Source organism: Solea solea, chromosome 3 (assembly GCF_958295425.1).
Source record: "Solea solea chromosome 3, fSolSol10.1, whole genome shotgun sequence".
Lineage (NCBI taxonomy): Eukaryota > Metazoa > Chordata > Actinopteri > Pleuronectiformes > Soleidae > Solea > Solea solea.
Window position 1 is genome coordinate 10,750,935 of NC_081136.1, and position 23,754 is coordinate 10,774,688.

At 41.8% G+C, this 23,754-nt stretch overlaps 1 protein-coding gene across 1 annotated transcript; it reads left to right on the forward strand.

Annotated features, from left to right (window-relative positions):
• The first annotated feature begins 370 nt into the window (after nt 1–370).
• Nucleotides 371–23,682, forward strand: ppp1r14bb (protein phosphatase 1, regulatory (inhibitor) subunit 14Bb). Its single transcript, XM_058625777.1, has 4 exons — nt 371–992; nt 19,985–20,068; nt 20,666–20,698; nt 20,803–23,682. The coding sequence occupies exons 1-4, from the start codon at nt 798–800 to the stop codon at nt 20,869–20,871; spliced, it is 381 nt and encodes a 126-aa protein (XP_058481760.1). The 5' UTR covers nt 371–797; the 3' UTR covers nt 20,872–23,682.
• The last annotated feature ends 72 nt before the right edge of the window (nt 23,683–23,754 follow it).

Here is a 23,754-nt window from a genome sequence, read left to right on the forward strand (position 1 = left end):
ACACACGGGGAGAACATGCAAACTCCATGCAGAAAGGCCCTTGTTCCAACCGGGGCTCGAACCCGGGTCTTCTCGCTGCAAGGCGAGAGTGCTAACCACTACACCACCGTGTGGCCCCTGAATAGGCTGGTAAGTTTATTTATTTATTTATTGTAATGATGTCATGTGAATCTGGTGCTTGAAGGAAGTAGAAGGCTACATTCTGGGGGAGCTGCAGTTCAGTTACACCAGAGGGTTTTTAACGTGGGGTGGAAAAAAGGAAAAAGAAGTTATTTTTCCTTTTAGTCGCGAGAGTCCAGTAGGAGCACGCGCGCACTTCAAGTGTGTGTGTGTGTGTAAGAGAGAGAGAGAGAGAGAGAGGGAGGGAGCGAGAGAGAGAGGGAGAGCGAGAGAGAGAGGTGTGCTTTCTCTTTGTACTGACTGAAGAGTTGAGGTCGTCGCTGCTGCCTCGTCTCTTTTATGTAAGCAGAGTTTACACGCGGCTGTAAATAGCACAATAAGCCGGTCGCACTTTTCGTTTCGCCGTTACTTGTCTCTCGCTTCTGTGTTGTTCTGTGCTAGTTTTTTTGAGAACCGTCTGACCAACAAAGCGTGAGGTCCAGGCTGTGGTGCTTCTCCTTCTTCCCCCTCTGTGGATTTTTACCCTCACACATCCAACACCAGTCGTGGTTTTTCCCCTCAGTTTTTTCCAGTCGCTGCGTTTTCTCGCCTCGTTCTCCTTCTTTCAACACTTCCACACCTCCGGGTTTTCCTCCCCTCCCTCCCCACTTCGACCCCCCCTCAAAAACCGAGCGACCATGGCTGCTGTAACGAGCCCGGAGACGAGCCCTCCACCCCGGGTTTATTTCCAGACGCCGGATGCTTCCGAACCGGAGACGCCGGTTCGGAAGCAGGGACGTGTTACGGTCAAATACGACCGCAAGGAGCTGAGGAAGAGACTGAACCTGGAGGAGTGGATTATCGACCAGCTAACGGACCTGTACGACTGTGAGGTAAAGACCCCGCGACAATAACCGGCCTCCGAAACCGATCGATCCGGCGGCTGTGTTAAGTAATAGGGCTCCACGGTGAAGTCAGTTTATCAGGTCTTTGTGTGCACTTTCCCTGCAAAGTGTTGACAAAGACACATTAACGGGCCTTTTGTCGCTGCTTTTTGGCCTGGCCTCGCTTCTTCTTCTTCTTCTTCTTCTTCTACTACTACTACAGCGTGTGTTACTGTACTGTAGTGTGTGTGTGTGTGTGTGGGCCATGTGTGAGCACATGAGGTAATGAAGGCAGAAAATTAAAGGGAAACAACGTGATTATGATTAGCGGAAGAAGAAGAAGACAAAATCCACAGCACACTTTTATACGAGCGGGGGTTTAAAATGCACTGCAGCACCCACAGGTGAGGGCTAAATGTAGCATAGGCAGCTTTTATAACCTAATCATGAAACGGAAAGCCGCTGTTCTGTGCTCTGATTGGCTGAGGCTGTTTTTAAAGCACACCTGTAAACTCGTCTCATCCAATATTAGCTGGACTGGAAATCACTACTACACAACTGGCGTCAGAGAGTGTGGAGCTGCTGTTAAAGGGCAGGTGTTGTCTTTTCTTAAGAAATAAGCAAACATTAACTTCAGTCCTCTGTTTTGATCTTTTAAATTGTTTATACAAATCATATAATTCTCACTTTTCATGTAGGGCTGGGCAGCAGTTCAATAACAAAATATGTCTCAATATGATTTTTGGTAAACCATAACAAAGCTTCCCTCTATATATATACTGTGTGTATATATATATATATATATATATATATATATATATGTGTGTGTGTGTGTGTGTGTGTATATATACAGTATATGTTTACAGTAGCTATTGCACAATTACACACATTGTGTATTTCTGCTCATGAGGAAGTTGAAAACCACAGGTTTCAGTATTTCAGTCTACTCCTTTACTAATATAAGTGGAGCACTGAAAGAGTACATTTCGCTGGAAATTGGAGAATCATAAATCACCACAACATGATTAACATCATCATTATTATTATTATTATTATTATTATTATTATTTTGCATACAACAAAATTATCTAACCACTTGTGTTATTTGCCCATCTAATCACAGGGATGAATCATACAAACAACACTCCTTGATTCAAAAGACTGAGGCCAGGTTGAGTAAAAATGTGTCAGAGTTTGTAATGAGACTGCACCTTGGCTGCGGACGGTGATGGCATGTGCATACCCATCATCATCCAGATGTTGTTACTAACTAACCTAACAGTGTCCCTGCACAGTCACACATTAAAACACACATAGTGACACATTGGAGAGTGGTGCAGCAGCAGCAGCGGTAACAGCTATAAGCTATAATATAACCTGGCAGCAGTTGTAGTGGAGCTACCGGCGTCAGTTGTTGGTAAGCTCATGACAGCTCCACTGAGCTGGCAGTGACCCACATTCTATTCCTAGTGTGAGGGGAAAACAACGACTTAGCAGGTTTGGAGAATTCTTGTGGCTAATACAGAGAAATGACAGGTCATTTGAAGAGCAACCACACTTTTGGTTACCATTGTATTTGACCTAAAAAAACAAAAAACAACAAGTTAGTGACCCCTTTCACAGCTCCACTGAACTGTTTCCATATAGGATTCAAAGCCACAGAATCTCTTAGGGAAGACTACAACTCTCGTCGTGGTGTGTAAGAAAACATAATTTTTAGTCTATTGCAGAAGTTTCTTATGCGGTTCAGTGGGATATCCCATGAGATGTGGATAATAAAGAGGCATGCACGTGCCAGCAGAGGTGATTGAATGGCCTGCAGAGGATTTTAAAAGGACTGGGCTTTTGATTGTCTGCCAATACTAGTTTGCTATGCATCAAAACCAAGTGGAGTCAAAAAATGTGCAAGTTAATGCATTGAGGAGAAAAGCTTTGCAGCACTGTGTCCCGCTGTGAACGTGTGTGATACAGCAGAAGACATTTAAAGGTGGTTTTTGACAGAAAGATCTGATTTTTAATTGATTGCGTCGCCTCTAGACTCCAGTGATTGATAGAAGACCATCTGTTATTTGGATTGAAATCCACTCAGTCATGCACACTTTAATGCACTGATGGTGCTTTTTAACTTCATGTATAAGGTCAGGGGTCACACGTCACTACTGGACACTCAGTGATTGTATCTGCTGTCCATAGACAGGGACACTTGACACTTACGTAATGATTTATTATGAACATGTCACGTTCATTTCGGATGATACTTGCGTATATGATAAGTGAATTAATTATTTCCCCTTTTTTGGCCACACATTCCTCACTCACCTTGTACCTATTTCTGGCGTCTGTCCACCGTAGTTCCCCGTCTTCATTGTCCAGATCCTCCCTGCCTGGGCTGTTAGAGACAACAAAGAGATTAATTTACAGTCGCTTCACTGATGGAGACACATTGGGCTCATTTAGGCAGGGAAATGTGGAGCACGTGCTGCTTAACAGTGTAACCAGAGAGGCGTTTTTTAGTCAATCAGGGAGCAGAAGCGGGAACTGGGACAACCCTGTTCACTGACAAAGACATGGAGCATGTCTCTTGCTTTATTTCTCCCTTTTTCTTCCCATGTCTCTCTTTCTGTTCTGACACGTTATAATCCAGTCATGCATTTGCCACCCTGCGTCGCTACCCTCATCTTTTCTTTATCTCCTTTTGTGGCTGTGCATTTCAGCTGTTAAATAAAGCACAGGGAGTTTTTTCTGCAGGGAATTCATAACCAGCTATTTCCCCATTCATAGAAACCATTTAAACATGCTGCAAGTAAGCAGCTTGTGACATGTTCGTCCAGCCATTACTCAGCCCGTCAGGCAGAGTTGCTATGGTTAATAGTGGGGTTGCGATTCTTCATGTGATTCTATGGCAACAACAAGGCTTGTTAAACGTCCGTGCTGCTTACTCAGGAAGTGGTAAAAGGGGTGTGCCTCTTGTGACATTTACAGTTCCAAAAAAAATAAAATAAATGTTTGTAACCCAGAACTTAATAAAAGTCATGAAGGTGTTACATTAACAGCGACTTCACTGATGTCAATGTTGGCATTTGCTGTGTGTAAGAAACACTGGTGGTGCTGCGGTTCGTCAGGGAAGCTAAACCAAACAAACCTGAACATTGATTGAGTTTTTTTCCTGAATATCTATAGTAACAAAATTAATTTCATAAAGTGAATTGTATCAGGTCTCATGAAAATATTAATAACACTTTTTTTTTCCACAACTGATGCAACACAGCCTCCAAACCTTACCACTGCTTTCCATCTCACAGTTTACGTCTTAAACCCTCAAGTATAAACGGTGTAAATCTAAGTATATAAACAGGAAAGTGGCTGTTAATGTAAGGCCTCGGGAGTGTTGGGTGGCACGTAATGAAATCAGGCAGCGTTTCCTTAAGGATGTTTCTTTTAAGTCATGTTCACTTTCTGTGTTGTTGTAGTGACCCCCCCCACTCCATTACTGGCTTTGTACGAGCTGAATGAGTTTGAGCTCGCCGTAGGGAAAAGGAGAGTGGGGGGCCAGAGCTCTGCTTTTAGGATAATGATTCCTTTTCTCACCAGTCTTAACCAGGCTGATAAGAACTCATTTGCCACTGAAGGCGTGTAATCTCTCCTTTTGCTGTTTCACATGGAGCTGACCAGTAGCTACATGGTTAACAGTGGAGCAAGTGGGTGGACCAATCCCCAAACTCCAGTGTCCTACGTGGCCACAGGGACGCACAAACATGCACATGAGCACACACACACTCACTCACACACACATAAACACAGATGGAAATATGAGTGAGAACAGAGGCAGGATTGGTGAGCAGGAATGCAACTAACGGGGGAAGAGAAGGGGGGGGGAGAAACTCCAAGGGATGGCAAGAGGAGAAGGAAAATGTAGCTGTAGTGGGCAGGGATGTCAGAGAAGGAGAATGTGTTTTTGTAACATGTGTCCTCTGTCATTGCATGTTACTTACACTGAGGGAAAACTCCTCAAACTGCCATGCAGCTCTCCGTCACGCACCTCTGACAACTGAATGAATGAACGAATGAACACATGTATGTTTTTTTTTCTCACGTGGAGTTGTTGTTAAGACCGTTTGATCATGTGTTTAAAGTCACGCCATGAAGGCACAGTGCTCACATGTCTCAGGCCGTCCCCGCATGTCTCACACAACAAGGAAATGAATGTCAGACCAGCAGTTTTCCACCACATTAGTTGTCAGACATTTAAAGGCCAATTAAATCAATCATCCGTTCCGATTGTATGATGGTAATCTGATGCAAGTGCAGTGAGGATAATCCACAGGAATACCACCTGACGTGAAGAACCATCACAGGGAAAAGTCCACAACGAAAGAGAAAATGACTTTAGCAGAACACATGCAGTCCGTCAACATGTTTAATGTCGATTTACCATTAAAACATAGTAATCGCCATAACAGCACTCATTAAAATGCGGTTAAAGTAGGATATACTATATATAAATGTACTATTCATTAGTTTTTGCAATATATTGTGAATCATTGCAAATTACAAACATTATTGTCTGGTTTCAGTCTCAAGATAAAACGTTAAATGTTAAAGATGTGACGCATCCTAGTGTTGTTTGGTTTTACGAGGAAGTCACATCGGCTGTAACGAGTGAGTGAAGCCTAACTGTAGAAGCAGCTGTTATTTCATAGCTGTGCTGAAGATGGCTTAGGTTTCTTTTACTAACTTCCCACTGTCACAAGACACACACACACGGAGGAGCACGCACTTTAATGTTACACTTTAAAGCCTGCATACCAATCAGCATTACCCTGTTTTACTCCGGGTATGTAAGAGGGCGACTACAAAGAGTGGTTGTTACACAGCGGGAGTGAAAGACCCCACTGTGTCTTTGTGAACACCCCCCCTCCCCACACACACACACACAGACATGCACAGTAACAGTGTGAACAGGTTAAATGTGGTTGTGCATGGTGAGCACACAGTCTGCTTCCTGTTTGATTGAGGGTGAGTCAGCGTGTATTATACTCTTGACCTTCTGACTGACCATGTGAGGGTTGTAAAGATGGCGGCGTACGTCAGGGAGGCCGAGCATTTTTTTTAATCAGTGTGTGAGTAAGATCGTCAGGAAGCTAAGAAAAGCAAGAGATGGTGTGGATTAAGAAAGAAAGAGAGAAGGAAGGGGGAGTAAAGAGCGCAGGGATGTGAGTCATTCCAGGCAAATGCTTTTTGCATCTTGTCACAGGAACTTTGTGAGTAAGGATTGAGATGTCGAAATAAAAGAACATGTCACTTTCCCTCAGAAGCACCCCGCACACACCTGTTGATTCACACAAACACACACAGAATTTGCACGTGACTGTTTTTTTTTTTTTTTTTAAAGAACTATTTTAAACACAAGTGAGGTTTGAGGTTTTTTTTTTGTACCAACATTACATCAAACCAAAAACCATTCGTTTTCATACTTCCTTTATTACAGAAGGAAGTATGAATGCAGGAGTATCTGCATTCTTAAAACGTGGGTGACACCTCATACCTTGATAAGTGAGAACCGACATGCAAGGAAATTCACAAATGACATTCTGTGTAATACATTAATGTGTTAGTTGGACTAAAACCTGACTTTGAAAATATACGTAAACACGTTAGTCTGACTGAAATTATACCAAATCCAATTTCTCAAAGTCGCATAAACACACCCTGATAATGCCATTGGGAGATGAATTACCATCGCTTTTCCCCATCCAAGGCTGACAACTCTTCTAATTTCTATAACAACCAATAGGAGCAATGTCTCTGTCTGTCCTTCCCTGAATTGGCCTTTGATTGACCTTGTCTCAGTCTAGATTTTCCCAAGCCTGGAAACATATGAGGCCTTGATGAGGTGCAGCAGTCTGGGGCTCTCATATCACTTGATTTATGATATGCATAAAGGTTATTATGGGATTATTGCTCAATAATGTCTGTAATTGTTGCCTCTGCCGGCTATAAATGTTCTGGGTAACTCTTAACAGCGCGCATGCATTTGCTCATCGTGTTGCTCCTGTTGCCGTTCACCTCGGCGTCTTTGTTGTGTCTCGTTATCTCTGTCATGTGTCAGCCGTCCCGCTCTGGACAGTACATACTGACACATAGCTCACACCTTGCCACAGTGTAAACCCATCAGGGTTGTGTTTCAGTACAGGCCGAGCTTGATGAGCTTGTCGTTCCACCCTGTGTCACAACAGTTCATGCTGTCAGCCAAGTGAATGGTTTTGCTTCAGTCAAACCGCTTGTTTGTCGAGTGTTCATCCATTCATACACTCCTGCAGTGTTAGTATTCTATGTACTAATAGGCTTAATATTGGCTCCATAAACATGTGTTTGATGATTTGAATGTACTTGGGGCTGTGTATTGGCAAGTATCTTGCTCTGCGATACATATTATGCAGGGGTATTTCAATTTTTTGCCTACTCAAAAATGTCTCTTTTAAGAAAACTGCAATAGTAAACGTAACAGTGATATATGCATAAACAATATACGGCTGTCTTTTTTTAGTGAGAGGAGTGTAAAAATGCTGAAAACCTGGGGCCAACTAGTGGTTGGAGGCTTCAATACAATACAAAAATTACATTGAGCTAAGGCCATAGTCCGACTAAGACGGGCCGGGTCAAAAAACGGGGAGGAAATTTTGGAGCACCAAGTTGGACTCTAGTCCGACTAAGCGTATACAAGCTCGAGTAATCTATGACTATGAATCGCATTATCCAGGTATGTTATTATTTTGTATGATGTTGATTTTATCTGACTGTTAATATGCATGTAAACACACTGACTCTTTCTGATATATCTTCGAATAATCAATAGTATCATGCCCTAAAATATTGTTTTCTCACACCCTGAAATGTAATCCATGTTTCAGAATGTCTGACACAAAGCGTTGTTTTCTTTTTAAGACCATTTATATGTTTCTGCGTTTGGCTTTTCAAAGTCAGCAGACTATAATGGGAAGGTAGTTTGCTACACATGCCGGTGTTATTACTAAATGTTGCTCCGGGCTGTTGTTGCTAAACTGTACTTTCAGGTGAGAGATGAATATGAGCTTATGACGACGACCGTTTACCAAACAAATTAAAAATGTATGAAAGAAACAAAGCCATTCATCAGCTTTGATGACAGTTGTTATTGGAAAAGAGTCATTATCACCGTGAAGTTTGTAAGTGATGCTGAGTGAGGTAACAGAGACCCACTCAGGAGTGAGTTTTGGTCCCAGGAGGCGCATCAAGTGCAGACACCGGTTTATTTGTCAGATATGCGCTGTGATTTCCCTCTGGATAAATCGATGGACGACTTGGCCTGTGATTTTGAATATTTAGCAGTTGTAGCTTTCAGCAGGTAGTCACGGATTTACAGTCAGGTCGGGTTACAGTACAGGGACAGACTTTTCTGACCTGATGTCCCTCTCTGGCAGGCAGACAGACAGACAGACAGCCACAGATCAAGAGGTTGGCTTCATGTCCTCCATGATGTCACCCCAGTGTCGGGCCTAACTTGAGCTTTCGTGGCATCGTGACGTGCATGGCATCATGTGGCAGGATTGTTGTGCTGGAAAGAAAGGGGTGGATGAAAGACATGTGGACAGATAGATAGTGCTCATCAAAGAAAAATTTGAATCCACAAAAACTGAAATAAGGCTGCATCGGTAATGTGTCATGAGTGGAAAACACAATTATTTTTAAATATTAAATTTAATGAAACATAAATGATGCATGTGTGGTTTTCCAGGAAGAAGGACCAACTGACTATATTTGGACAACGTGTCTGACAGGACTGATTATGGGTTGCTGATTCATCAGGGACACACACAGCTATCTTCACAGGACACTGAGTTCCATTCAATTCAAATCTTAGCCCCAAACTTAATCAGTTCCTCAGAAATGAGGTTTCCTCAAAGCCTGGTCCTCATTCTGTTGTGGTCTCCATGAGGACTACTGGTCCTGACAAGTTTAATGACTATGGCATGAAAGGGTCCTAAAGAGGTACATCAAACACAAATACAAATACACATTCATTCAAGTCTGCAGTTATTATAATAATTATAATAATAGAAATGGATCAAAATGTTTGAAATGAAGTGTTTCTAACATTTTATATGTCTATAATTCACTTCAAAACCCCTCACAACTGTTTGATCCTGCTGTTGTGCAAAGTGAAAACAGGCACAATAAAAGGATGGTCTTGCTGGGACTGATCTGTTTTACACACTCCGTTAGTGAAACTATGTCCGGAGCTCAGTAAAGATTAAACAAGTCCAAATAGGTCAGTCAGTTTGACGGTGAAAGTAAAGAAGCCGTTTACATATTTATGTCTTAACTTCCATATGTAAACGTCAGTGTGTTATTCATGCTGCTGAGGACAGTGACACATTTACCAGATATTTGATCCGTTAACAATGTTTTGTAAGTGAAAGTAAAATATTCATATGGAGAAAATATGTCACTTAAGTTTATGTTTTAAACCTTTTGTGTGTGTTTGTTTTTTTATTATTATCCTGGAGCCGACGGAACATGGAAATGATCCAAAGCAGCAGTTTGTTTGATTACGCAATATGTCACCAACTTTCCCCTTCATTGAAATCATGGCAGAATGAATTAGAAACAGCTGCACATAAAGACACCAACGTTCCTGTGGATCACAGCTGAAGGAAATGACCACAGCACTTGTGCTCAAAACCACTTCAGCAAAGGAATTAGTCACCGAGTGAGTGACATGGCAAAAGAACAAATGAATGTCGCTAGGAGTCACACAATGATAATCTGCCATAATCTGCTTGCTTTAATGCGTTCTTACTGTAATCTGTACGTAATCATTTCTCTCAGGCCAATTTAGTGGCAATGACTCTTCTAACATGCAGGTTTTGCCTCAAAAGCGTCATTGTGATGACATTTTAGCAGGTCCTCACAAATTCAGTGGGCCTTTTGTGGGTCAAGACTCAGTTTTACGGTAGGGTTCAGAATAATGGAGGGAATGCATTAAAGTCAAGGTGCAGTACACATAAAAAATAGTGAGAAAATACAGATATGAACATAAAAAAAAAGACTAAAAATCTCAACTGGGAACTCTGTACAGATATAGACACTAACGACATACAGTATATACATATGTGTGTGTGTGTGTGTGTTGGAGTGATTCACTTGAGTGCTGCATTTTTTACGACAGACTCGGTATCACAGTACATCATAATATATTGAATCAATACCTTTGTATTATGATTACATTCTACTGTATGACAGGGCTTCCCTTACTCTGTGTCTGTGCTCTCTATTGTTGTTTGTTTGCTCCCATGAAACTTGCCGATTGATCGGAGGAGAGGAAGGAAAAATCTATTTGTTGAAAACGCCCCTGGCAACTTTATTCCAAGACATCAACACACACACACATACAGTATATAGAAGTGCACTTGTATTGATATTATCTGTGGAGCATCTACTTTGTTTTTCACTGGATTAACCCATGCATTTTCAGTTATAGTTAATACATTTTTTAATCAATATGTTGCGGATCTTTTCCGTGAGGGCTGCGTGAATGGAGACAGAGACAGAGATTGAAACTGGACAGCAGCAGTGGCAAACTGTTGCCTTCATGTAGTAGTTAGCAAACATGAGACAGCCCTGGGGGCATCGCACTGTTGCCAGTACAAGTCTTCTCAGAGCGGGTTGTGTCCCTCTGGAGAGTCTGTGGCACAGACATGTCCAGTCAACACACAGAAAGCACTGAACCGTTGAGTCAGGCCAAACAAGCTGATGTGCGAGTCAGTCAACCGTATACAAAGATCAGCTATGACTACGGGCAGCTTTGATGGGTCAAGGTTGGGTAACGTTCAGTGTTTTAATTCCAAAGTGTGTGTGTGTGTGTGTGTGTGTGTGTGTGTGTGTGTGTGAGTGAGATCGTGCCATTTTCTGATTGGTGCTAAAGCTTTACCACGTGGCAGTCTAGAGGGAATTTAAGACCCTGGTGACCAAGCTCATTTCTTCTTCTTCTCCTTTGTCTGCTTCATTTTTGGCAGGGATGCAAATCCTTGCATAATTTTTTCAGATCTTTTTTTTTTTACACTGTGCGATCAGATCAATTGAATAATCAGTTGAGATAGGATCTTAAATAGTTTGTGACGTCACACTTCATGCATCTGTGAAAACCCACAGGCCAGAACACCCACTGGCAATGGAAATGATGTTTTCAGCAGCTTCACCTGGGTTCTACTGACTCGTTTTGGTGTGAAAAGCCTTTAGTTTCCCTTGAGACAGTGGTGCAGACTGTGAAAGGCAGCTCCAGGTGTTCTGTCAGCTCCCCCCTTTATTAATAATCTGCACTACGGTGCCTATGCTATGGACACCACATTCACTGTGAGACCCACAACTACTGTGCCTTCATTCTAATTATAGTAATGAATGTTTCCTGGCACCATATGAAGACTGGTGCTTTGTACTTGGAGCCTGTTTGATTTGGCTTTCTCCTGCAATAATAAGTGTGAAGCAGCCCACACAGCACTGGCGCACCACACCACACAACAGTCTGCCCACATCACTACCGGCTCTCTCTGGAAGCTCTGCTTAATTTTTTTTTTTTTTACTTTACATGACACAGCCATTTGCATTTTATCTGTAGTAAGATAAGAGGAAGGTTGACAGGGCCACAGAGTCAACACAGATGGATGATGTACTAAGTCAGGGGTACGTGTTTTAAATAGAGCTTTAAAGCTGCAGTGTGCATCATTTGTGGATTTTCTTGTATTGTTGTGGATGTTATTCTGCCTCAGTTTGGTCTTCATGAGCAGTAATGGTGTGTATTTGTTAGCTGCATCCATCATCTGAAAACAAGCAACAAGCATTATTATAGCCTCACTTCCATCATGGTACAGTCTAGTTTGGTACAGTATGGTACAGTCTGGAATGGTAAAAAGTAAATACCTTTACTTGATGGGAGGGGTGTGTGTTGTGTTGGCGAGATATGTATCATGGTGTCTTCGTTGGCTTAATGAGTCTTGTGTGATATTGTTTGACAATGGTTTGAATCACATTTTTCATTATATTTAAAGGAATCCTTCACCGATTTGCGTTTATCTTTGTATTACTTGAATAGGGGTAGTATTTTTGAAAAATTGTGCTTCCCAACCTCAGTTTCCCCTGAGTTGAGAAATATCTTTGTTCTTTTTTTTGTTAAGTGCCCACAAATGACACTTTTACACTACACTTTTAATATTTAGAGACTATATCAACAAGCGAACTCCTCCAAGAGGAGCATTACAAAGAAATTATTACAATGCAAAAACCTTCTGTGTTTTCATCTGATTGGGGAAAAAAGGACCTAGTATTCGTCCTGTGAAGATGTTCATCCAGTTGATTGGACATGGCCAGAGAGATGAAGATCAACTACACACACACTCAAAGTGCAATGTCCTGACAAAAGCCAGAGACAAAATGTCCCTACAAAGATTTGTACGTGTTTGGACCTCGCAAAGATAAAAGTACAAAGTACACACACACACACACATATGTACAATGTTAGTGTGTGCATTCTTTCAGACTTGTCTAAGTGTATTGTACTGTATTGATTATTGATTGCTGTGGTTTATGGTCCATGGTTGTGTGAGAGGCCAGTCTCAGTCTTTTATTGCAGCAGCCAGTCACTACTTAAATTAATTGTACAGGATGATATACTGTATCCACACCAGCAGTACTACCTCTGTGGACCCTGTCCTCCCCTTTAAAGCTTTTTTTTTTGTTGACTCTTAAACACAAACACACTCATTGTGCAACTTCCTGAAGATATTCTCCCACCCCCCCTTTCTACCCTGTTATCTCCCAATGTCACGTGACATGACAGGAAGTAGCAGCACAAGCTAGTGTTTTAACCCTTTTCAGATTAAGAAAACAATAGATTATTAAGCTGTTTTCTTCTTGGTGTAACTTGATGTTGAAAAACCAGTGAAGTCATTGAAATGCCCGCATGCGTGTGTGTGTGAGATTGAGGGACATAAAAGCAGCAAGCATGACTGACACAATACATCTCTAATCTCTGCACTGCTGTTGACCCTGCTGCTCCTCTCCCAACACTCATATCAGCGCCCACATTTAGTCGTATATAAGTGGAATCGTGCCCACAGCAAGGTGGTCTGAACTCCCTGAGTACTGACCTGTTACGGATGAGCTGAGGATGATTTATACGGGGGCAGCACATGCAGTCACAGAGGAAGGGCATCAGAGGAGACGTAAAGATGAAGAGACAGAGGGGGAGCATGACAGGAAGCGGGTTCAAGCCCAGTATTTTTCCACTATGTCCCTGCCTGGATCACTCCCTGTGTGTGTGTGTGTGTGTGTGTGTGTGTGATCAGATGACAGTTGGAGCACATTATCTGATCAGTCATCATGTTGAGAGATTTCAACATAGAGTGTGTTCACTTCGATGTGGAAAACAAAGCCTTTATTTCAGAACGAGGCAGTGAGCCACATACTGTTATGTCAGCAACCATGCACAGGAAATTCTTGCAGCTATTAATTACATAAAATGTGCCTATATTTAGTTTCTGCATTTCAGTTCTACGCGTGGCGTTGCTCAACTTTCATTTGCTGAAATGTTATTGATGCACACATGATTAATTATATGCAAAAAGAACAGCTGTGTCTTGTCAGATCCAATTACCTTTAAAAAAAGGTTCTCCCCCCCCCCGTAAATCTTTGGAATATGGTTTTGTAGGTACATAAACGGATGGCTTATTACAAGGATTACAGTGAAAGCTGAGGTTTTTCCATATTAATGGGAGCTAATTGTGTATTATTCGAAGTAATCATGGCAAAGACAGACAGATGCTCCACACTGCAGGTTTAAACACGACTGTATTGATCATTAAGCTCCTTTGTTGTCAGAACTGGTCATCATCCAAATATTTCATCAAGATATTAGATTCTGTCAGCCATGTATTTCCCACTGGCAACGAGCCACTTGGTTTCCCCCCCCCCCCTCCATCTCTACACGGCCTCACATTCATCTGTTATTGCACCAATAATCCTTTTTCACAAATTCAACTAATTCAATAGCGGTGTTTTATGTACTGACAAGAATGATTCATTACCTTTGGGCTTTTTTAATATAAGACAGTGGTGATTAAAGCGACGACGCCGTTTTCTCACAGTGCACAGAGGCAGATAATCAGCTGCTTTGGCTGAAAACACTGGACTCCCAGAACTCCTAACCAGCTGGCATAACCTTGATTTGAGCACCCATGCTTCTTTGGTGTGATAAAGAAGAAAAGAAGACTGGTACCATGTGTTCTCAAAACCATCTGAGCAACACCTGTGCTCATACACACTCACTCAGTGGTGTGCAACTTGTTTTTTTCATAATTGATTAATCTGGTCCGTAAAATATCAGAGAATGTTAAAAAATGTTGATCTGTGTTTACCAAACCTGGAAATGATGTCGTTCTCAAATCTCTTCTTTTGTTCACAAACCATAATGATTCAGTTTTAATGATTTCTTTTTGTTACATGGAGCAAAGAAACCGGAAAATATTCACATTTTAGAAAAGCACTCAAACCAATTCATCTATGATCAAAGTAGTTGCCGATTAATGTAGTGAGCGATTCATAATCGGATCGGATAATCGTCGCAGCTCTAAACTTTCATTTTCTCTCTCTTGTCATCTGTATTCCCCATGTTTCTCCACCCTTGTGCTAAGAAAATGGAAAATAATTGACAAGTGAAGCACATAAAGCCAGTAAATGGAGTAGAAGGTCTGGTTAAATGGATAAATACATTTTCACTTTGCCAGGCGAGTCAAAACAAACACACACAGAAGGAAACTGGAGTGAATGGCGACATTGTTAGCTGCCACGTGGCTCACTTTTCCTACTTCTTCCTCCTTCCTGTCTGCAGCAGCCGTCGCTTCCCTTTTGTCTCCAGCTTCCTTCTTCCCGCTCCCTTTTCTCTCTGCGTGTAGCCAAAACATTGTTCTTGTCTTGGTAGCTAGAACAGGCAGCCATCTTGAAGTCTGACTATATTTAGTGTGGAAGGGAAAGGAAACCCCAATCGTTAATCTTTACATTTTGAATACGTTCTTCTTCACTGGCTCTCTCAGATCGTGTCATCCCATCATAGGAGGATGTAATATTGTGTGTTATCATCACCAGATTCCATGCTGTGTAATCCTTGCAGGTCCTCTGTGACCTACTTACACACAAGCTTCCCACTGTGATGAAATTGGCTTCTACCCATTACTCCATTTTAATATGGGGTTTTATTTCCATTGCTGTCATCACGTTGGTATCTTGCACTGTATATTAAAATGGGTGCAGTCTTCCAGTTGCAGAATGAACCCCCGTTGTGAAGCCTCGAGATTCGCATTTTGACTGGCGACATGAACCTGAAGGTTGGCAGACGGCACCTGTCAATCACACTGGTCTCCACTCGTGTATGCGTGGTGATTTATCTTCTATTTTCCTCTAAATGAAAACAGAATTTATAAAAGTGACATCATGTTATATTGACGATGACCTTAAACTGGCCATTTACACTCCTCAGAAAAATGTTCACTGATGTTATAATTAAAAATGGATAACCCTCTAATCTCACTTTGTGATAGAGGCCCCAGATGTCAGCCTTGTTGTACACCAATACTGCGAAATACTGTTGAAATATCATGTCTGTTAAACCACTGTAAAATCAAAACTCAAAACTGTTGACGCATGATTTGATCCTTAGAACGTGAATTCTTTGACTCTACTTCAAAGAAAACCCTCCCTCTTTACTTTGTTATCTTCTCTTTCTTATCATCAGTCCCCTTTTTCCACAGATACTTACAGTAGCAATGATTTGTCTGTCTGTTGTAATACAAGGGCACTGACCTACTTGTGCGTGTGTGTGTGTGTGTGTGTGTGTGTGTGTGTGTGTGTGTGTGTGTGTGTGTGTGTGTGTGTGTGTGTGTGTGTGTGTGTGTGTGTGTGTGTGTGTGTGTGTGTGTGTGTGTGTGTGTGTGTGTGTGTGTGTGTGTGTGTGTGTGTGTGTGTGTGTGTGTGTTTTCAGCTTATGTTTTTTCCGGTGAGGGAGTTGTATCTGCCATTTGATCTGTCCACGCCTACACACACACACACACACACACAAACACACTCACTGTCACACATCTAGTTGTGCTCTGTTCTGCATGTGGCCTCCAGACAGACAGTGTGGCGGTGGTGTATTCTGAATCATATTTTACTGAGTTCGCCAGGAGGGGTGTAATTAAATTTAAAGACCTCAGTACAATTAGCCTGTAAGCTGGTTTACTATCATGGTTTAGCATCAGTTTGTTTACCACATGATGTCGATGTCACTGACTGGGGTTTTTCGCGTTGTGCTAAAAACGCTACAAGGATATTCGTCGTCAAAGCAAAAGACACAAAAACGCATATCCCCGTCTGTATAGTAACGTGTAACACTAAGCAAGAGGGAAAATAATGTCTGTCAACTGTGGTCTGTTTCACAGAGTTTGGTTTTATTTGGATCATTAGTTCAAACCTTTAATTCTAAAGGCAGGAAGCTATCACTTCAAAGTTTGAAATTTTAAGAAATCTAGTTTAATTAGCCTAACATTGTTGTAGTATGTTAAGGCTAAGGCTAAGTTGACTGTGGCTTTAATTAATCTAGATGTTTTATTATGTGATAAACAGTTAGGTGAAAAAAAAATAAAGCCTCACACTAAAAGTTGTATAATTAAGGCTTTTGAGAAGTGTGCGCTGATTTGTCTCGTGGGCTTTTTGAAATAAGCACCTACAATTCACTAATTCATCAATAATCCACCAGTTTTTCATCATTTCATTAGGGTTTCCTCCTGTGGTCAATAAATCTGTGATTGAAATGCTTTTTCTTTTCAAATTTTTCGATTTACCATTTACAAAAAGTTGGCTAAAATTATTCTGAGTAGCATATCAAATAACCATTACCATTCACTCAACTACCAATGTATTTCAAAGTCCTACTAATAATTTACCCAAATTTAGCCAATGCTGATGTGATGCTGTTAACCGTGTCTACATAGGTTATTGTGATTCTAAAAATCCAGAATTAAGCCCTAAGTTAGCTGGATAACCCTCTGATCTCACTTTGTGATAGCGGCCCCAGAGGTCAACCCTGTTGTACACCACTACTGTGAAATCACACTATTGTTGAAGACAGCACTTTGTTAACAGCAGATGAGAGGTCTAGCCCTCCTATAGTCTCATGTGTTAAACACCTTAACAAGCATGCAGATGCCCTTTGAATGGCTGCCAGGAAGATTTCCACTTAAGCAAATCTTTTTCCTCCAGATGAGATCACTGTCAATTGTTCCACACCGCGGTGTTTACACACATGCAGTGTAAGTCAGTAACTTCACTGCAGCCATCTTTTTAGTCTGGCCAAAAGTAAAAAAAAAAAAAAAAAAAAGCCTCCAGACTCCAGTCTAGAGTGAGTCCTCCTTGTTTTGGAAACCCTCCCATGTGATTCCCTGCTTTCTTTGTGTCTCCTCTCTGAAGCCTGTCTTCCGGTGTTTTTCGACATCCCTCGCTCACTCCCCTCCTCTCACACTCGCTCTTCGGGGGCTGCTTCACTTCACTCAGCTGCTCCCTCCTCTCAAAGTGCTTCATAGTCTCCTACCTTCCTTCCCTGTGGCGTTCCCTCCCCCCCTCAAAGATGCAACGCTCAAATCATTTTAAAGTTTCCCTTTTAAACGTATCACACTCATCACTATTGTCTGTACAGTAAACAGCGTGTACTACATCAGTTTCTTTCTTTTGTTTGTTCGTTCGTTCTTTCTGTCTAACTTTATGTTTTTGGTTCTTACTGAAGTGGCACATAGAGTCCACATGTTCTACAGATCAGTCCGTGTGCGTGTGTGTGTGTGTGTGTGTTTAAGTAAAGCAGCTTTATTATATGTGCAGTGTAAGCAAATTTGTGTTCAGTGTATGTTCATATTTGTGTCTGGTAACTTGGGAACTGTTTGTGTGTCTCTTTGGCTGCTTCCAGTGTGTGTGTGTGTGTGTGTGTGTGTGTGTGTGTGTGTGTGTGTGTATTTTTAGAAAAATTTTGCCAATGTTACTGCGTACAGTGTGTGTGTGCACTCTGCTGACAGTAAGTCTGTCTGTCACCTCTAGTCTCTATCTCTTACACACAGACAGTCATTCCTGCTCGGATTTAAATCCTTAAAAACACACACACATGCAGATGTTTCATTCTTTGTGTGGACACTCATAGACATAATGCATTCCCTAGACGCTTTACCCTAACCCTAAAGCCTTAATCATCACAACTAAAATGTCCAACCCTAAAACCAGGTCTTAATCCTCAAAAAGCCTGTTCAAGATGCGTGGACCAGCCAAAAATGTCCTCTTTATGTATCAGGGACAATGCAGTGAGACATAGTGGACATACTGTAAAAAGCATCTGATGTGCAGTTTACAAGTTTGGAACTCCTGTCCCTGGCGAGGCCTTTTAGAAACAAGGATGAAAATGTCCTCACAAAGATAGGTCCACACAGCCTATTTAAGACATGTACACACACACGGACACACAAACTCAGACGTATTAAGTGTGTGACGTTGTGGTGTTGTCACTGCAAAATACAAGACTACCTTTTGGTTAATATGAAACACAAATGTGTTCTCACAGCATGGTGTGTGTGTGTCTGTGTGTGTGTCTCTGTGTGTGTGTGTGTGTGTGTCTGTGTCTGTGTGTGTGTGTGCTGGAGTAGGGGGCAGTTGGGCAGGTGCAGAGACAGCTGGTGCGGGCAACTCCAACCAAGGGGGAGGACAAGAGTGAGCGAGAGATTCCTAGAGAATGACATGAATATAGGGTAACAGTCGAGCAGCAAAAGAGGGGTAAATGAGTGTTTGTACAAGTGTGTGTGTGTGTGTGTGTGTGAGTGTGTGAGTCGTCTCCAGTGGTGAATTGCTTTGATAGAACACACTGAGCTTGTGTGTGTGTGTGAGTGGGACAGATGGAGAAATGGAGAACACGAGGGAGACTATTAAACCTCTTCTTATAGAACCACAGATAAATCAGGAAAAATAATTGATTGACTGAAAAGAGAGGATGTGATGATAAGAGGAAGGGCAGATAAACGGAGCGGTTCAGTGTCCGTGTAATAAATGGCAAACTGATTCTGAACGCAGGTGTCAGTGGCTTGAATTAAAAGTGTTTGGTGTAGTTTTTTCCTTGACTGTAGCGATGACTCTGGAAATGCTCGGTGAGCTCAGCAGAGCAGCAGATTAACAGCAGCGTGTTTTCACTTAAGACATCAGTGTGTGACTGTCAGCAGTTCACAAAGAAGCAAAAATACACTTGTACTGTGATCCACACATTGACTGTGACTCTGTTGTAATCATACATCTTCATTTTGAATCATTGTTCAGGTGTTAGGTTTTGTTTGAACCACTAATATTGCCTGCTCTTTCCCTCCAAGGATGAGAGTGGTGTCAATGTTCCCGTGTGTAACATTAAGGAGGATGTATAGGCAGAAATTGCGTTTGTATAAGTGTATATTAGGTGTAAAATAAAAATCGTTATAACCTCGGGAAGCCTTCTGAATGTCCCTTGGGGCCTTGCTTCGTGCCGCCATGTTGCCACTGCCACCTGAATTTGTAGGAGTATAAACCGCCGAGTGAAGCCAAATTTCTGTGTTTACAGTCATTTATTCAGTCAGCATTTGAAATGACTCTCATTTTCAAGTCGTCCTTAATTAATATCCCTTGTTTGTGGAAAAATAACAGGAGGTTTGTCTGTTCCTCTTTGTCCTTGCTCTTTTCTCTGTCAGGTACAGCAACACGTGTGGTGTGATGGTGGGACACTGCCCTCTAGTGTTCACCAGAATGTATTATTTTCAGACGACATTGAAATCTAAGAATGAGAGGATTTCTCTTCTTAGAGAGAGCTGTCGCTTTCTGTTACTCAGGAAAAAATGATATATTTTTTTAACAAACTAACAAATTTTGTTCTCGTGTTACAGGAGGAGGCCATCCCAGAACTGGAGATAGACGTGGACGAGCTGCTGGATATGCCCAGTGATGTTGAACGAGCAGCCAGGGTCAAGGTAGGACACACTGTGTGGAGACTCTCGTGTGGGCAGGAACAAAGGCTACGGTTGTTTCCACGTCACTCAACACATGAGCTCATTACTATTTTCATTTAAAAAAGTGTATAAATGCTGCTGTCCACATTATCCCCGCTATTCTAAAAAAACATTTGCACTGAGGCTTTGTTTTAGTCTGGATGGGCAAAAAGTCGCATTCCGGTGGGAATCACATTGTACCCCGCGATACGATACATGGTCCACGATACCAATAATATCACGATACAACGATTCCGCGATAATCACGGTATTGCAAGACGATCATGTAGCGATATGTCACGATATCTGTCCAACTGAAGTGAAAAGTGCAGGATTTTCACAACAGTGAGAACAGAGTGCATAAAGTCTATGTATTGAACGTGAATGAGGCGTCTCCTAATGTAGCTTTCGCCACCATTATCGCGCCGTAAACTCCCTCTTCTTCTGACGCCCGGCGAGTCAAACTGGCAGGGATTTTTTTAACTTTATAGCGCTATTAGTTATTGAATAAAATATTGATATTTGAAAATACCACATGAAAAGTGTAATAATGACGTCCTGTCTTTCTTTGTTTCACAGGACTTGCTGGTTGACTGTTATAAACCTACTGAGGTAGTATAAAAAAATGTTCATTCATCATTACACTGGATTCTTTTTATTTTTTAGGTTTCTCCCTCTCACACCTCCTGCTTTTTGTCCCTCCCGTCCCTCCGTAGGTCTTCGTCTCCGAGCTCCTGGACAAGATCCGAGGGATGCAGAAGCTCTCCACGCCTCAGAAGAAATGATGGCATCCCTCCTCCTACTCTGCCTCCTCCCTACATCCTCCCGCCCTCACCGCTCATCTCTTCTGTCGCTCCCCTTTCTTTTTGTCTTCTGTTTCAGTACCTTCCTTTTTTCCTCTCTTCATCCCTCCCTTTTCTCAAGTTGCCTGGATCCAGTCCCATAAATCACTTCCATTTTAAAGAATTAATAAGTGATTAAGAGTTTCAATGGCACTTCTTAACACCAGGCACTCTCCTTCCTTCCTTCCTTCCTCCCTCCATCCTTTATTTGGCTTCACTCCTCTCCTCTCGTCCAGCTCTTCCTTCTTTCCACCCTCCGCTGCGCTACTCTCCATCCTCCATCTGTCTGAGGAGGAAGAGGAGGGGAGTTGCGATGAGACGCATCCCATAATTACTGGGAGCGGAGCAGCTCAGAGTAGGATGAATCAGAGTAGCCAAGAAAAGAGTGGATGGGTGAACGATGATGGAGGGAACAGCAGCCTATCACTGCTTATATTCCCCTTTTATGTTATTTGTGAGGGAAACTGTATCTGATCCAGCTCCCAAACGTCCTCCTTCTGCCATTTCCCTCTCCATTTTGAGGGCACGGGGGGAATACTCACTTGAATTTAGTCTTTACGTGAATCACTTTTTTGGGGGGTCAGTGAGCAGATATCTTCACCTTAATCAAAGGCATTTGCTACAGTGGTGCATTGAAACGAAGTGTCTGTTGGAAAAACAAGCTGCACTATGTAATTGTGGGAGGAAATCTGAACCTCTGACCACAAGGAGTATTGTATGGTGTATTTTTAGTCCAGCAAAGAGGCTAATTTGATCCTTGAAGCTCAAAGAAAGTCACTGGTTGGCTGTGGTGGTGGTCATATTATCCAAAACCAATTTTAGACTTACAAAAAACACATCTTCCTTTAGAGTTAGAAGTAGGTTATTTTGGGTTGGCTGTGCTTAACTTGAATTCAAATTCTTGCAAAAAAAAAAAGAAGAGGAACTTTTCTCAAATACATAGTGCTGTCCTAAGAGAGGCTTTGTAGAAGCCCCTGCTGTCCAGCCTGCACATACACACTCTACGTACAAGGTCTGTGTGTTGCTAAATGCTACGTGTGTGGGGCTGTTTTTTAGGCCTGTATATTCTGCTGTTCTGTATGAAAACTTTTAGTGTAGGACTGGTTCCTGGGGGTTTTTTTTGTTTGTTTTTTAAAAAATACACATACACACACACACAGGCACACACTGACAGTTCAACAGAGGACCTGGAACAAAGCTGCCTTGTTTTTTTTCTTTCTTTTTGTCTTTTTTTTTACATCCCCTCCCCTGCTCGGACTCTTTCTCACAGTGTTTCCCTTTTTTCTACGAAATCATAGAGTCCTCCACATTGTTTCGCGTTTGGCGGACATTCAGTCCGCGGCGGTCACATGTTGTGTAGATGTGGGAACTCTGAAAATGCCTTTTTACATCAGTCCAGCCACCAACGAGATGTGAATATGAAGGATGGAGGCCGCTCTTTAGAATTTGAATGTGTCTAAATGAATTCGCCGCTCTCTTTTCCTCCATTTTTCTTTTTCCTCTGCTCTCTTTCTCTCTCTCTCACACACACACACACACACACACAAAGACCACCCTTGGGGCAGAGGAACCACATTCACAAACACAGTTGCCTCTTACACAGATGCACACACTCACACACACACAAGTGCAGAGAGAAAAGAGGAGATTTTCCGTTTTGCAGCTGCCAATCATCTCCCAGAATAAGCCATCTGTTTCAGATTCTAAGCCAATCAGATCGAAGGCCAAAGCCCATCGGCCAATAGGAGGAGCAGCAACATTTGCTGTGACCATTTGCCGACGACACCTGCGGTGACAGCAGACCTCCGATCTCTTCGTCTTTATCTCGCACACACACACGCACACACACACACACACACACACACACACTGTGGCCCATTTTCTTCTTGCTGCTCTGTCATTTCTCCCTGGCATCCACTCGCTCCTCCTCTATCTTCATCCCTCTGTTCGCCCTCCCTTTTCTATTCTTCTTCCTTTTCTTCTTTAAGAAACAGATGTTGCCTTAGGTATTATTTATGTTACACAAACCAAATAAACGGGAGACATTCATTTTTATTAAAAAAAAAAGAAAAGAAGAAAGGTAACGCAAACTGCTAAGGCGCCGTGTTACTGAGCAGAAATGCCAAGCGTGGAGAATCCGAGATCTTCTCTCGCTCCGTTTCTGTCTCCTTTTTGAAAAACAAAATGAGATTCTGTTTCTTTTTTTTGTTTTTGTTTTTTTAGAAGTGTGTGTTTAGTACTTAGGCCTTGATACAGTGATTTTTGTTTAGATGAACCAATGTTCTTTGCAGTTACATTGAATACAGGTCTCTTTTTATTGTGATCATGACACTTCTTGATGACATGCCTTGGATTAACATGACGTTTAAACACAAATCCATTCAGATTAACGTTGGTGTTGATTGGTTTTGTGTTCCAAATCGATTCACCGTCTAAAATCTGAATGGATTTTCATTTCTAAATCCAGGTTTGGATTGTACCTTCTTAGACTGTTATTGAGAAGTCTGGTTTTTTTTACTGTTGTGGAAAATTGCAAAAAAAAAAAAAAGATATATATACTGATAATTATCATTGAGGCTAAATACAAGAGCTAAACTGTGGGGATTGAAGGAGTGGTGGAGTTTTCTTTTGGGTTTTTTTGGACAATGATTAGATCAAACCAACAAACAAATGTAGCAATATCAACAACAGGTCTTGTTTTTGCCCAATTTTGTTACACTTTTATGCAACTTTAATAAAAACATGTGAAACTGACATGTTCTTTGTGTTTGCCATATTTTAAAATAATTCTTCCTTGAGGTGAGACGTTTTGACCAGTGAAAACAA